Source organism: Pyrus communis, chromosome 5 (assembly GCF_963583255.1).
Source record: "Pyrus communis chromosome 5, drPyrComm1.1, whole genome shotgun sequence".
NCBI classification, from domain to species: domain Eukaryota; kingdom Viridiplantae; phylum Streptophyta; class Magnoliopsida; order Rosales; family Rosaceae; genus Pyrus; species Pyrus communis.
The window spans coordinates 19,772,244-19,788,371 of NC_084807.1; the positions used below are offsets into that span (position 1 = coordinate 19,772,244).

The following is a 16,128-nucleotide window of genomic DNA, read 5'->3' on the forward strand; positions in this document are numbered from 1 at the left end:
TAGGCAATTATTTTAATTTTAATTAAATTTATTATGTAGCATATAAATAAATGTTTGCTTATAATTTAAAAAATATATAATTATATTAGAATACATAAATTGTAAAATAAACTAACATATAAATTATAAAGTATTTGAACATATTGAAAACATGATGAATAAACATATAATAAATTCTTGAAAAATCAAATGCATAATCAAAGTTATTTATTTTTTGTCTAAATGAGACTCGTGATCTATACGTGCTCCTATGTTGGTTTAGGCGGATTAATCAGGTCTAGGTGTTATTTTTTAATTTTTAAATGCCTAAAACTCAATTAAAACAGTGACCAACCATCTAATCTAGAATCTAGGTTGCACTAGACTCTGAGTTTTTAGAACAGTGACATAAAAAATTTACACAAATTTGTATTTTCATTCGATGCTAAACCCATGCCATATAAATTCTCTGACTTGGCCCGTGAATCAATGAATAGTCCAAAATTTTGTTTCATTTGACAGTAAATCCGTGCCTTAAAATTTTTGTCTCCAACTTGACCCGTGGATCAACGAATAGTCCAACTCCAACTTGCCGATAAGCCAAAAGCCAACCCATCTGCAACACAAACCCGAGCACAAAAACCAAACCATGTGGGCAGTGTCCTACCCTCCCCCACCACCACCATGCCAACCTCTCATCCCCAAACCACCTCCGATGAGCCCCGTCCGCCTCTCTGTAGCCGCCAAGTCTCAGCCTCGATCGCAAGACCTCGGAGGCTTAGGCCGATCGGTCATAACAAAACTCAAATCCAATCCCGACCCAAAATTACAGGGAAACCAAAAGCAAGATGAAGAGGGTAAGAAGGTAATTAGCGGGTCGGATGTGCTTTTCGCCATGCAGAGAGCTGCGGCCAAGAAAAACAGACAGAGCGGTAAGAAAAAGAATAAGGGAAAGGTGTCGTCGTCGTTATCGTCATCATCCTATGCGGGCAGTCACAGGGAAGAGGAGGGTGTGGACGAGTACGGTAGCGTGAGGCCCTTGTGTGTGAAAAGGGAGTGGGGTAGTAAGTTGGATGAGTTGGGAAAACGCCTTCAAGAGCTTTCTTCCATGGCCATTTGACGCTGGATTTTTGCCCACCTATGTATTCCTAAATTTCCAAGAGTGAATAATATAATATTTTTGATAAATTATTAAATATGGACCTTTTGCGACAGTCTTTCCATTTTTTGTTGTTAACGTTTATTTATTTTAATGCACAAAAAATCGAACGTGATCTAGTTTGATTTGGTTTAGATTTCAACAACACTTAGAATAAAGGTGATACGTTGTTTAGATTAGGTTGGTTCAAGCCTCAAAATTGTAGCATAACTAAATCTAATTAATCAATTTGGTGACTATTGACTAGTTTGGTTCAGTCATTTCCCTTGGTGTAAGCAATTAATTAAAAATCATATATGCATATCTAAGTTAGGCTGGTCAACCAGCTCTGTGTGTATAGCTTTTTACACAAGTTGGAATACACAACTTTGTAACTTAAAAGGAAATTAGAAAATAGTCTACTATATATATAAACTTATCGTAGTGAAAAATTCGGCTAAAATTAATCATGGATTTTTTTTTAACCAACGAATAGGATAATTATACTAAATTTATCTAAACTATGGGAGGAGAATTCGAATTTGGATGCATAAAGTAGAGCACACTGCTCTAACTAGCTTGACTAAAACAAATCTACAAACTAATCATGTTAGTTTATTTTGAGTGGATTAAACGATTCAATATATTTTTTTCACCTTTAAAGTGATCATTGCAACAACAGAAGTTCTTTTTTTTTTTTTTAGTAGTAATACAACAATATATTTATATGTTAATTAAATTCATAAGTTCATATTCCATTGAGATAAGTCCACCGTCGTAGTTGCCATGATAAAAGTAATATGGTGGGGGAAGTGCCGGGTTCAATTATTTGGCTTGTTGTTTAGTCTTTCTTTGATTGAATTAGATTAATTGGTGTAGTAAACCTTTTTTTATTTGCGTCGCAATTAAGCTTGTTTCTTACTTGTTTATCACACTCATTCCTCAATAGTTTATTTTTGTTGTGTTTCTTAATCCTTTAACTTTGCCGATATTCAAACATTTTGGGTAAAGGTTATCGATAAACATTGCATAACTTGGATAACTTTGCCTATATCCAATTTTTTTGGGTAATGGTTATCGATAAACATTGCATAACTTGGTTGTTCTTTCTTTACCTAGGAAAGAATGTAAGACTTGGCACTGGGTTTTCCTTTGGATGGGACTTTTTTCAAACATTAAGAAACGTGCACTTCTCACCTCTTAGAAATAATATACCATTGTTACGCATCCGAAAACTATGTCATCATGACAGGATTTTACTTTGAGAAATGATTGTTGGATTGATTGGTGGTTCTTTTTAAATTTCATTGAGTCTTTTTGAGATAGAATTCTATAGGTAGTGCTATCCATTCCTATTTTTATTTTTTACACATTTTCTTCAAAATTTTTACGTCTAATCAAATAAATTGAAGAAAATCAATGTAAAAAAAGGTACGTAAAAAGTAAAAATAATGTGTAAATATCACTTACGTAAATCTGTTAGACCTGACCATCCTATAGGTACCGCTTGGTACGTGGGACGGGACGGAACAGAGTGGGACAAGGCGTTCCGTCCCACGTTTGGTGCTCTTAAAACGGGTGGAACGAGCTGTTCCACGGGACGAGTTTTGGGTGAATTTTTGTTCCACCTCAACCCCCTGGAACGACTCGTTCCACATCCGTGGATAACAAAATTATAACCTCTCCGTCTCCTTCTTCTTCCTCCTTGTTTCCATCCGAGGGCATCTTTGCTCCCGCTCCGTTCCGTTCCGTCCCATCCAGTCCCGTTCCGTCCCGTCCAGTCACATTCTGTTCCGTCCCATTCCATTTCATTCCGTCTCGTCCCGTCTGCATACCAAACGATACCATAATGAATCACCGTGATTAAATTAAAGTAAATAGAGATGCAGTTTTTTTTTTTTATCTTGACTCTCGAGAAGAGTAGAAATAGTAGGGCCCCGACACTTGGGTCCTAAGATATTGGGGGTACGAAACAAAGTGTAAAGGAAATGATGTGATGCTCCATTTCCTTGAACTTTTTATTGTACTTCCTTATACAACACTCTGATTATATGGAATGTGCAAAGGATTTATATGTCGACAAATCTGGATTACTCGATTCTATGGGACATCTGTGATTTGGTTTCTTGTAAGAAAATTTGTGTCTGTCCAATCAAATTATGTATGCTTTTTTAAGGTTAATATGAACTTCATTAATAGAAGTAAATATTACACAAATAGCAACCCAAGAGCTCGATAACTTGACATGGTAAGAGATGATATGTAACTTTTCAGCGAAAAAAAGCATACATCACAATTTCCACAGATCCAATGTAAGAGGCAACATAAAGATAACAAAAAAATAACTGCAACATGACCTAAGATTACACAACCACACCAATCGCAAATAATGCCCCAAATAAACCATCGAACCAACTAAGCAAATAAAATCTTATGTCATCTTCACCAACCAGAGACCAGCAAGAGCTAGCAAAGCCAACAACCATGTAAACAATAATACCATTGAAGAAGGTTGTACAATGACTCAAACCGAAACCAAGGGAACGGTTTTGCACACCTTCCCATGAATGAACGATAAATCGCCTTCATAGCGGGTGGTGAAGATGAGTTTCAAATTATGCTTCACAACATAAAGTAAAAACATAGAAGGGAACCTGGTGTTATGGGAGAGAGGGGATGGGAGGAGTTGGAGCATAAGTGTGGCGGTGACTGGAATAAGGGAAAATAACTGAGCTTAAAGCCAGGGATTTGAGATTCATTTGGGTGGATCCAAAAATTGTGGCTTGAGAGAACAAGTCTAAGATAGCTATAGGAAAATGCAAATAGTGGGAGACATAGCCCCATTGTTGAGATTGTGCTCAGCTCCAAAACCACCGTCAATCGTGGTTTGGTGTAGCCATCGTCAACTCTCACCGATGTGGAGAGAGAGAACGAGGCTGACCATAAAGGCCTTTAGCAGGGCCGCGCTGAGGGGGTGCACGTGGTGCTACCAGACAGGGCTCCCTATAGTAGTAAGTGTAGAATATTACAAACTTGAGTCTTAGCGCAAGTGGAATTATTGCTTGTTTACATTGGCCTAGGGGATGGGTTTGAAACTCATCTCCATCATTTTTTCAGTTTATATTTTTATTCACTGCATAAGCTTCCACAAAATGATATAACAATTTCACACAATAACATGAAAATTCGAACCTTGACCCTCTAAATAGTTAAGGAAAAACAATACGCCACCTTTCCATTTGTTTGTTTGTTTGTTTGTTTTTTTTTTTTTTTTTTTTTTTTTTTTTTGTGTCGAAGCCTTTCCACTTGTTGATTTGTTAAATTTGTTTGTGCTATTAGAATTTATAGAAGCTCAATTGAAAACTAAAATTAATATTTTGAACAAAAAAAAAAAAAAAAAAAATTCTTAGTACTTTTTAGGGCTTCCAATTCACTTTTGCATAGGGCCCTTAAAATCTCAGGACTGGCTCTAGACTTTAGGGATGTAAGGATGGAAGAAGGGGAAGACGGAAGAAGATGAGGACAAGAGAGGGAATGGATGTGAACGCTATTAAGGAAAGGGAAGGAGGAGACAAGGCAGTAAAGGTGAATTGCACCTAATAGTACTGCTCTAAAAATTCCCACCTAGCGCCACCTAGGGCCTGCCTAGGCACTAGACAGCTGGCCACCGCCCTGATTAATCCCTAGGTATTTGAAAACTAAGAAAGGTGCCTAGATCTGCTTAGGCACCCGCCTAAACCCGCCTAGGCACACACTTAGGTTGCCACTCTCGTTTAGATAGAAAGTAGATAACTTTCATTTTGCATTTTTTTTTTTGCAATAAATTGTAAAAGACTTGTTGAATACTTGGATGGAGACTCATTATATTATGGTTCCCATGTTTTCAATATATTCTAATATTCTCTAAGCTATATGTCATTCTATCTTTTCAATTTATGTATACCAACACAACTATGTACTTTTTAAAGTAAAACAAACACTTATTTGTACGATATATAATATGATAACTTAAGGTCTCGGTGTTAACTGGAGTGGGGTTAGGATATTTAAACTATTACTTTTGTTTTTCTATGACTGATGTGGGATTCAACACGCCCCCTCACGTGGGACCCAATTTACGTAGGAGATCCACACATCGACAACCACGTGGAGCCATGGGGACTCACCCTACACAAGGAGCCAAAGGACCCAAGCGCTCTGAACCATCTGTTGTTTTTTTTTTTTTTTTTGGGAGGCTTTCGTGGGAGAAAGTCAGAAAGATTGAGAAATAGAACCATCTGATTTGAGATAAAATTTAACATTCTTCGAGTATCATTAATAGCATTTTCTACATTTTGTTTTTCAACATGAATTTCAGCAAGTCTCGTAGTCAACCATCTTGTATTATGATTAACCATTAAAGAGATATGTCTAACCTTGCTAAGGCGAGGTGCGTCTTCTCGCGAAACAAGATGGCACGGCCCGAGTCGACAACAAATGGTTACCCACCCACAAGGCTTTACGTTTTGTTTGGATCATGATATCGTCTCGAATGGGGCTAAGGGGACCCACCCATCACGTGGCAGTACATTATGGGCCCACTCACTGGCTCTGATACCATATAGAATTATCAGAGAGATAGGTCAAATGCCCACTTTCAACAATACTGATACTGACCCCAACTTGGTAATTATCACTTGCATCATCCATTAGGTATGGAGTTTTATCACAAAAAACCTCGGTATTAGTTAGAGTTTGGTTACTGATTAGGATATTTAAACTATTACTTTCGTTTTTCTATGACCAATGTGGGATTCAACACTATGTACGTCCAATTCAATCTCTTCCCTCATTTTACCATAAATTAGAGTAATAATATAGTCTGTAATGAAAAAATTAACAGAGAGAAGAATATAGTATATACGAGAGCATTTTGGGTTTGGTTCTTGTGATCTGAATATGATGCATCATATGTAATAGGGTCCCTTTACAGTAACCGAGTGACTCATCCACAAATTGAGACAAACCGAAAAGCACTTTGGGTTTTGGGTTTTGATCCGCAAACCTACTTGTCTACAAACGACTGTATGCTAGTTTTCAAGTCTACAAGCACAAAACGTTAGCTGGTCCCTTTACTATTAGATTTGCCAAATATCCCGAGCCCTGATAGAGGAGGGCCTTCATGTTGCATGTAGACAATTATCTTGACATTCTGTTTTATTCGTATAATGCTATGCAAAAGAGTTTATATAACATTGTATCATTAACATAAATTGTAGTGTAACAGTTTTATTGAAGTTTCATGCATGTCATACGTAAAGACTTGTACTAGAGTGCATACAAGACAAATACTATAATTTATTGGCTTGTTTGAATATGCTTTTAAAATGATTGAAAATGTTTTTAGATAAATTTTTTTTGGATTCCAAAAGCACTTAAAGTGCTTTTTACAAGAAGCACCAGTTATGTGTTTCTTCCAGAAAGTACTTTAAGTGTTTTTTCAAGATTTACTAGCATTTTTACTAAAGATTATTTTCAAAAATATTTTCACCAAAAATGTTTTCAATCATTTTAAAAACACATCCAAACAAGCTTTATGTTATTTGGGAGCAGCATTTTTATGACCTTCTTATTTACTTGACCAGGCTTCTCATTTTTAAAAATAAGGCCTCCTTATTTTGTTACTTTAATAAAAAACTAGGGGAGGGTATGAGAGATTAGAGACACCATATTTTCATGCTATATAAGTTGATTACATTGATAAATATTGTAACATAACACATCAAACTGTCTATGACGTAATCAACTAAAATAATCTAAAGGCTCGTTTGAAAACACCTTTGTATGCTCGTAAATGTTTTTATAAGAATCATGACAAAACTTTCTAACAAGCCTTGCTAAAAATGCTTTTTTACCCATCCTAAAAGCAATGCCAAACGAGCCTTGATTGTCAATACAAAATGTGACAGAAGGAACAAAGCAATGTCAGAATTGGGATAGCATTGCACTGAAAATCAAACTTTGACTATTGGTAGGTGTCGATTAAAAAATCCAACAAATGCATTACATTAATACATAAGAGAGAATTCCTAGACCGTCAATAATCCTGAGCATTTTCTGTAGGCATAGATTAACAGCACCGAGACACCAACATTCAGTTATATAAACCTCAATTTTTCCTAATCCTAGAAGCCTCTTTTGTCTTTGTTTTCCTTTTTTCTACCCCATCGTTTCCATTGTAAAGATAAAAAAGGAAATAGGGAGAGGTGGTTCTGTATTTTTCTTTCTTTTTTTGAAGTAATTCATCTTTCAACCAATCACATGTTCCTTGTCTTATCCCAACCAGCCTCAATCCTCTGCCCCCTAGTATGGTCGGTACCTCCTGCCGCCACGGTGGCCTTCATCACTACCGCCACCTCCTCGTCCAGGATGACTGCCTGGAACATTGCTCCGATCTGCTCTCCGAGGTCGAGGAGTTGGCATCTGTACACCAGGCTGCTGACTGCACAATACCAATCTCTATGAGACACTGTTCTATAAGTTTTTCACTCTTTATTCTAAAGTAACTCCCCCAGAGAACAACTGACAACTTACAGAACATAGCCGATTCGACCATCTGGTAAAACCATAGGGACCATGTGCATTCCTGCAGGCATTGGCCCTCTGCCATATATCATTGGCTGTTCATGTATAAAACCCGTTAGATAGACTGATAGATGATCAATGCCAAGACACGAGAGGACCAATCTAAATTCAGCGACATACCTGCTGAAAGCCTCCAGCAACACCATATCCAGCCCCTACAGAGCCGTATGGATTTCCACCAAAACCACCACCATACCCAGGGTGTGCAACGTGGTTTGCATGAGGCCCCGCATTGTACGGATAAGCCCCATCAGGTTTCTTCTCAGTCTGAGGCTTCGCAAGGACAACTTCCAGTGGATGACCTATAAACAAATAGCTTCGTATATTAATTTTGTAGACAGTGAACTCAACAAAGAAATAAAGAGGACATTTCAGACCTGTGTCTATCGACAAACTCATGATACTTTATACAGCAATCAAATAAACATATATGTAACAGAAAGAAACATTTCAACTAAGACCGGCTCTCTATTGATTATTGATTAATATTCACATTGAGTAGCATTGCACAAGCAGGAGGAGCATTTAAACAAAGATAACCACGATATGTACACGCCTACAAGCTGTTATTTCTAATATTTCAACAAAGAGTTCCTAATGGAAGCCACAAATCATTTAGGTTATACTTTTGTTATAATATAATAGGAATAAAAGTTTCACATTTGATTTAATTGAAGTAACTTTACACCACAACGATGAAAAGAATGGACAGTAGAGTTAATACTTTCCACAATGAGTTTGTATGTCTAATTCCAAATCAAATAGCATAGCGTTCTACAACATGAATCTCGACCCGAAACACCAATTCTTAAAACATTATGAACCATCCCCCTATGTTATTTTATTATTTCACATATTTACAGGGAAGATAGTTGTGGGGCAGATTTGCTTGCCCACTTTGAGATATCTCTGGGCCTGTGGTTGTAGCATTATGAGCGCACACCCTACAGGCATGTGCTATCCTTTTTAAAGGCATTATTCGTGTCCACAGGCTTAGGGTTGTTCGTGCCTCAGGCAGTTAATTTCTGCATCTTTGCAGCAATGCCAACCTATAGATATTCCACATTAATTTTAGCTTGATTTATTAATTTCTTTGGTTAAGAAATTCCAAAATCATCAACTCCATACGCTTAACTTAGTGCAAGCTGCATGTAAGTTGAAAGATGCATCAATCACATTGCATCAAACTAAAAGCTACTAAGAACAACTTCTAAAGTAGAGGTTTTATCTTGCTTGATTTTAAATGTAAGCCCCTGAAGTGGTGCAAACTACATACCATCAATTTCATATTTCTCAGTGTCTTTGACCGCTTTCAGTGCACTTGCCCTTTCAGCGAAATGGACGAAGCCAAAATCTCGTTTTCCTTGACCACCTTTTCCAGGTGGCATAACCACTTTTGTCACTTCACCATGGTGCTGGAATAGTTCCTTCAGCTTCTCAGTGCTAGTGTTCTCAGGTATGTTTTTCACATAAAGAGCCTTCACCTGGGACTTGTCAAAGAAACAGCATACCAGCAAGAAAATGTCAATTCGTATGCAGTAACATAATCTGAAAATTTTTGATACGAAGTAAAAGGTATCATTTAAACTTCAAGTAAATGAGCAACTGACTTTTAAATTATCCATCAAAGTTTTCAAAATAATTTAACTAAGTTCATATCAAGTCAAATTGTGACTTGTGTGAATTAACGATTTTGAAAATATAACTAGAAATATATCTGTACTAATATGAAATGCCAAAAGGCAACAACCAATTTGGGTCTTCACTTTTTAATTTCGGAAAAACCAAGGATCCCTCACAAACTTACAAAAACGTGCAAACAAAATCCACTTCCAATAAAGAAAAACTTCAATAAAAAGAAGAAGAATAATTTATTCCAGTCCATCCCATTCTTCCTACAAATTAGTACATTTCTTTTGCACTTACCGAATATCTAAACAATCAACAGTTTATCATTTGTAACGAAGAATTTACAGAAGGGCTAATGTGATACTTAAAAATGCATTTTAGGTGTGACTTTAACGCCAGGGAAATTGTAATGCCCCTAAGCTTGTCTCAAAAGTCTGTACTAGTGAGTGACAGCTTGAGGAGTGAACCACCAAGCAACCACATTGTTGGTGGTCTTCCTGGCCTCGCTGACAACCAAGGTGCCTGTGGGAAGATACAGTCCAGTGAGATTGACCGACAACCAAGGTACAACGGCATCCATGGGGATGCGGCTTAATGGGCCATGGTGGAACATAGAATCCTAACTCAGTCATAAACTCTGCTCTAGTATGGTATATGAGCTTCAGTTGACTCTTTCCAATAGCCTAGACTTTTGAGTTTTCATACAAATTTTGGGGCATTACAGTCATACTCATATTGCACAGATTCTTATAAACTACTTGTTTGCATCGATATGCTAATCAAACATAATAGGTTAATCTTTTGGTGATACTTTTGCCTTTTAAGTTCTAAAAACAAAAACAAAAACTGTGAACTGTCAATTAAGCCCCTGAACCTGGAACCTCATTCAATTAGAAATTGGAGTATACCTGAGCAGCAGCAGCATGATCAGAAGTACTTTTTGGATCAGCCCAGGTAACAGTTGGGGTATTTCCATCCAGCTTAAAATTTGAATTTGACATTTTCTGTCTTGAATAATCAGCGCAGGCATTATTATAATACAAAACAAAAGCAAAACCACGATTTCTACTTGGATTTTGAGGATCCTGCAATTAGCAAAAGATAATTTCGTAAGAATATTAATCCAAGCCGCATTAACCCTAAATGAACATGACTAAAGATGGATTAACAAATCTAACCTTTATTAGCTCAATGTGCTCAACCCCAGGACCAACCTCATCAATGACTTTTCGAAACTCATCCTCGGTCCAGATTTTTGGAACATTGCCAATGAACAATCTATGTTTAGTTTCAGAAAGTGAACATCTTAAGGTTTTACCCTGCAGATATGAAACAAAATACAGGTAACAATCATGCTGGACCTATCTTAAAAAGGAATAAAGATGATAGTACACAGCACTGCCAAAGATAAACATCACTACCTTGAATACTTTACTATGTAACTCTTCAATGGCATTTTGTGCAACCTCTTTAGTCTTGAATCCTATAAATGCATAACCTTTGCTTTCACCAGTTTCTCTGTCTTGCATTAATCTTACCTGCAAAATAACTAAAGAATGAAACCCTCACAGAGAATACAACTCCAATCCGGACGATCCCAAACATAAGGCTAAAATGTTACAAGCACAAGAGCTCAAAGTTCTGACCTCAATAATTTCACCTATTTCATCACATAGATCCCTCAGATCTTCCTCTGAAGTGTCTTTCGGAAGTCCACCAATGAAAACTTCAGACCCATAGGGAGGAAGGGCAAGAAGTTGTGTATGTTTCTCTTTCTCCTCTTCATTGACAGGAGCTGAAGGTTTCTCTCCATCTTCCACAAACTCACCAGCACTATGGCTTTCCTCTGGTTCGGGTGGGTGATCTGTGTCGCTAGACTTAGTTGCAGGATCTTCATGTGCTTCTTCAGCATGCTCCTCCACATTTTCCTCACTGCCCCCATCTACTCCATCTTCATCTATTTGCTCTTCTACATCATCATCCATCTCTTCCATGTAGTTGTCCTCATCAAGATCCACCCGCTCCTCAACTTCTGCTCCTTCTGCCATGTCTGGTTCACGCACCAACATTTGTCATCCAATAACTTACCCAATTGTCAGCTGAATAAGATGCAGGCTCACAGAATTATTATGCAAATTACACCGATGCCATGATAACTTGAATGAAGGGCATACATATACTCTTGTAAAAAACACCCATTAGTTGTTTCTTTGTAGGAGGAAATTACAAAATTAATGGCAAGGGAGACTTAAAAAGGTGGTGTAAGAAATGCAACAAGAGCGTTAAAACTAGCCAACTTTCCTCCGCACCTCACGGTTTCTGAGAAATAAAAGGAAGAACCTTATAATTTCCACCCCAACTTACGGACCATTTATCAAATCCAAGTTTTATTTCCTTTACGCCACGAATCCATCAAGCAAATTGAGCACAAGAAGCTACAAGCAAACTATGTTTAAAGGGTTATGCAGAATTAAACTCCAAAAGTGTTTGCTTTTAAGGATTCCCAAACCTAAGAAACAAGTTAGATTAGAAAGCAAACCAAATGCTTTCTATCCAAATAACATTATATTAGAGAGTTGGGCAACCCATCTCGGGCAATTGGCAAAGCAATATCCTTAGTTCAAGGGGAATAAAAAAAGTTCATATGAGCAAAACCCAAGAACCCAATTGATGAAACTGTTCCAGGTAAAAGACCCAATAAAGTTTCAATTACTTATCCAAGAAAACCCTCAATTACTTATCCAAGAAAACCCCTCTATCTGTCTGAAAACCCCATTAGGGCAATCAATTCAATGCCTATCAAGGAGCTACAATGGAGAGTCAATTAGAACAGAGACAGGTGAACAAAACCCCCAAATTAAACCACATATTTCGAGGTTGTCAGAGTCATGAGAATGCTCAAAAGGGAATCAGAAATACAAAGGGAAGGCAACTCCGGTACAGCAAAGTTATCAGAAAATTGAAAAGAAAAAAAAAAGAGTGAGACTTTGCGGCGTACCAGTGGGGTGTGAATCTGGGGGCAAAGATTTGGGTGTCGGGTCTTTTGACGTTTGGCTTTGTTTCTCGTACTGGGTCGAAGAAGAAGAGGACCAGAAACTTGAGGGCTCTGCGTGCGTCTGCGTTTTGTGTTTTATGTTGTTATCCGACGAGCCCCGAATGCCGTTTTCAATTCCCGAATTTACCCTTTTAGGGAAAGAGAGAGAGAAATGCAAAACGTATGCGTTCGCATCATATTCTTGTGAGACTGCTTTATGTTGGCCAATGAAAATGTGCCACGATAGTGACACGTTGTATTTTGGTTTGCCTAGCTGGATTTTATTTTGAAAATTATGGTAAGCATAGCAGTGCACGTGTGGAAATTGCGTACCAAATGGCGCGAGGCTTACAATAATCAACGACTACTTGCATATGCTCGGAGTGTCACTAAATAGCGCGAGCTTTACACCAATCAATGACCACCCTTTATGCATCAACGGCTATTATTTGTACTTATGCATCAATTGTATCACTAAATGGCACGAGCTTTATGCCAATCAACTATTACCATTGCCGCATCAACGGCTTCTATTCTACATATGTGCGGACACGTAAGGTATTTTCCTTATTATGAAATGACAATATCACCATTGACTACATATGGTTTTGTTTAGGGTGAATTTTAGTCTCTGAATTATCACCTAAGTGAAAACTAGGTCTCTAAACAATTTTTTTTAGAAAAATTAGTCCTTAAATTATAAAAATCTACGAATTACGCCCATAATATTATATTCGAAGCTACTAAATTCAATTTCTGTTAATCTAAGTCATGTTCCATGCATGTGATACACCTTGGAGGGTAAATTGGTAATTTTACATAAAAATAGTGTATGGAGTTAACTTTGGAGAGTAAATTAGAGGTTAGATTCGCAACCTATATGAAATGTTAATGGCTTATAAGCAAAAAAAGAACAGTAGTACACTCTAAAGTGTGTCAAGCGACTTAAGTTGACTAAAAATTGAATAAAATAGTTTTGAATATAATAGTAGGGATTGAATTAGAAATTTTAATGAATTTAAGGACTTATTTTACCAAAAAAAAAAAAAATTCAATGACCTAACTTTCATTGAGGTGATAGTTCATAGACTAAATCGGCACTTCACCCTTTTCTAAAATTTGTATGGCATGACAGATTTGAAAGTGAGATCTCTTTATAAACTGAGAAGAGAAATATTACTAAATTAAGAGTTAGTTGATACAAAAAAAAAAAAAAAAAAAAAAAAGAAATATATATATATATATATATATATATATATATATATATATATATATATATATATATAAATGTTACCTATGCGAAACTATAAGCACGGGAGCACATGTGCAAAACCTCTTTTTTAGGTTATTTAGGCATCAACAAATAAGTTTCTTCGATTCATAAATACTCATGAAGAAGTGTTCAAACTAGACCTCAATAATCTCTTCTCGTCAGAATTTGAATTCTCTTAGGTTAAAAATGGTCGTATAAATAAAATAATATAATTTGTCTAAAAATTACAATAAAAAATTAGCAACATTTTGAGGTTAGAACAATGTTTTGACAATTGATACAGATGAATTTTAGCACTGCAATATTGGAGGAAAAATCTGTTTAAAAGGCTAAAATTGATTTCAAGATCACAAAATTCTGCATTTAGTATTTTTGGATTTGAGATGCTCTAATATAAGCTTTTATTAGATGGAAAGATTTGAAAACAATGGATTTGCATTCTAATAATTATAAGGTTACCTTAATTAGGTAGTTGAAAGAACCACAAAAATAATAAATACAATATATGTACGCAAATTGACTAGACACATTTTGATACGATGAATTATTCGAATCTAATGCATTGAACTAAGGCTCTTCTTCAAAGAGGTATGTAATGCATATTATGCAGAAAGCAAGCACAAACGGATCAATTAACAAACGCATGACCAAATGATGAATGGAATTGTGTTCTTGCACATTTCGCTCTTAAAGTCAACTCACATTGAACCCTTGCCCAGAAGTTTCAATTTGAATAGCTTACATAAGGGTTTTTATTTTATTTTATTTTCTTTTTTTCGTCAAAGGATAAATTTATTACCCACATAATTAGTGGTGGATTGAGAATTTTAATATTGGATGGTCTTGACTATGAAGATGAGGCATCAGTCAGACATGTGGTGGCCGTATGGTGGACCTGGTCATAGTCTGTGAAGACTGGTGAGGTGACTAGTGTTAGCCTTAGGTTGTGTGTTGTGTGGGGTAGGAATTGGGCAATAGGGATAGGCAATTAGGGAGTTAGAATAATAAATGATAAAGTGGACTCTTGAACGTCGAACCCTTTTGTTTTTCTAATGAAAAATGATGAGGCTCTTAGCCTCTCACGTGACTTAGGAGTTATGAGGTTGTTTTCAAACCATGTCAAAGATCACTGTTCTGTTGCAATTGCCGCTGCTATACTCCACCATAGTTCCACCGTATGCCCAAATTTGGGTGGTCATCGAAAGTTCTCACAGCCACTTCTTCGAGTTTTCAGGTGGTCCTAGGACCACCCAAGTCCCTTAATAGATCCACCCAGGAACATAATGGTTTGGTAACATCTGAACCAACTTATATACGAACTAAAAAACGTATTGTATCTTTTATTTTGGTGGATTTGTGGATTATATAGTTTATTTAAAAACTATTGTATGAAGAAGTTGAGGTTCCACCATAATGGCCATATGGATATTTTATTAAAAAATTATTGTATGAAGAAAGTCGAGGTTCAATCATAAAACCAATTGACAATATAGGGAGTAACCTAACTTACTTATAAGCTCATCCAATGTTCATTTTCCCATTAATGTGGGACTCATTCTCAACACGCCCCTCATGCGTGGTAACTTTTAAGCCAAACACATGAACAACACAAACGGGTTGACGTGGAGCATGTGTGGCCGTTAGACTTCACAAGCATGGGTGAAGCTACATGGGGACAAGGAGGGGTCACCCATTCAGTTGCTGAAAATCACCATTGAGCTTTCTCTAATGCAGACTAGGCTAGGGACCCAAATCACAGAAGATCAACCGCATGTTTTGTGGGTTTTGTGGGTTCCAATCCTATCTCTTGGTCTTCTAAAAAGCAACAAACTGTTTCTAGGTCTTCTACAGAGGCTGAGCATAGAGCTTTGTCAACTACTGATGCAGAACTTGATTGGATTAGGTAATTGTTATCCTTTCCGCATGTTTCTCTTTTTTATTAGCTTATCCTCACTTTCTGTAATAATGTATTTGTAATAGTTGTTACTTGCAATCATGTTCTACATCAAAGGATTAAGCATATTAAGGTTGATATCAATTTTGTAAGGGAAATAGTTGCTCAGAAGTTGTTTCAAGTTCAATTTGTTTCTTACAGTGAGCAGTTTGCTGATGTTTTGACCAAAGGCTTGTCTGCTCCTTTATTGCATACTAATTGTAGCAATCTCAGGCTTGGTTTCTCTTCTCTTGAGTTTGAGGGGGCATGTTAAGGATAATGATCCAATGTTTGTATAAGTTATCCTTTGTCAATTGATTAATGATTTTGTTGTAATAGGTAGTTATGAAATTACTTAGTCAGTAAGTCTTCATAACTATAGTATATAAAGACAATCTCGTAACAAATCATTGTTGTTAAAGATCATCAGTAATCAATCACATTGGCTTATTGCAGACTCTGGTGCAACTAACCATATGACTGTTGATCCATGATTGCTAAACCAAATAAATGGTTAA

General features: G+C 36.7%; 2 protein-coding genes across 4 annotated transcripts; one reads left to right on the forward strand and one right to left on the reverse strand.

Annotated features, from left to right (window-relative positions):
• The first annotated feature begins 628 nt into the window (after window positions 1-628).
• On the forward strand, window positions 629-1,099 carry LOC137734365 (uncharacterized). The gene has a single exon (XM_068473643.1). It carries the CDS (start codon window positions 629-631, stop codon window positions 1,097-1,099), a length of 471 nt encoding a protein of 156 aa, XP_068329744.1.
• A 5,980-nt stretch (window positions 1,100-7,079) lies between these two features.
• On the reverse strand, window positions 7,080-12,511 carry LOC137734027 (heterogeneous nuclear ribonucleoprotein Q-like). Of its 3 annotated transcripts, none has more exons than XM_068473272.1 (9): window positions 12,369-12,511; window positions 11,017-11,420; window positions 10,792-10,908; window positions 10,549-10,689; window positions 10,279-10,455; window positions 9,018-9,231; window positions 7,862-8,043; window positions 7,691-7,776; window positions 7,080-7,598 (listed from the first exon to the last, which is right to left on the reverse strand). In XM_068473272.1, exons 2-9 carry the CDS (start codon window positions 11,416-11,418, stop codon window positions 7,460-7,462), a joined length of 1,458 nt encoding a protein of 485 aa, XP_068329373.1. In that variant the 5' UTR covers window positions 11,419-11,420; window positions 12,369-12,511; the 3' UTR covers window positions 7,080-7,459. The 3 variants fall into 3 exon arrangements, with proteins under 3 accessions (XP_068329373.1, XP_068329372.1, XP_068329371.1); XM_068473271.1 differs by having other exon boundaries at window positions 9,018-9,225; window positions 11,017-11,469; XM_068473270.1 differs by having other exon boundaries at window positions 11,017-11,469.
• Window positions 12,512-16,128: the final 3,617 nt, after the last annotated feature.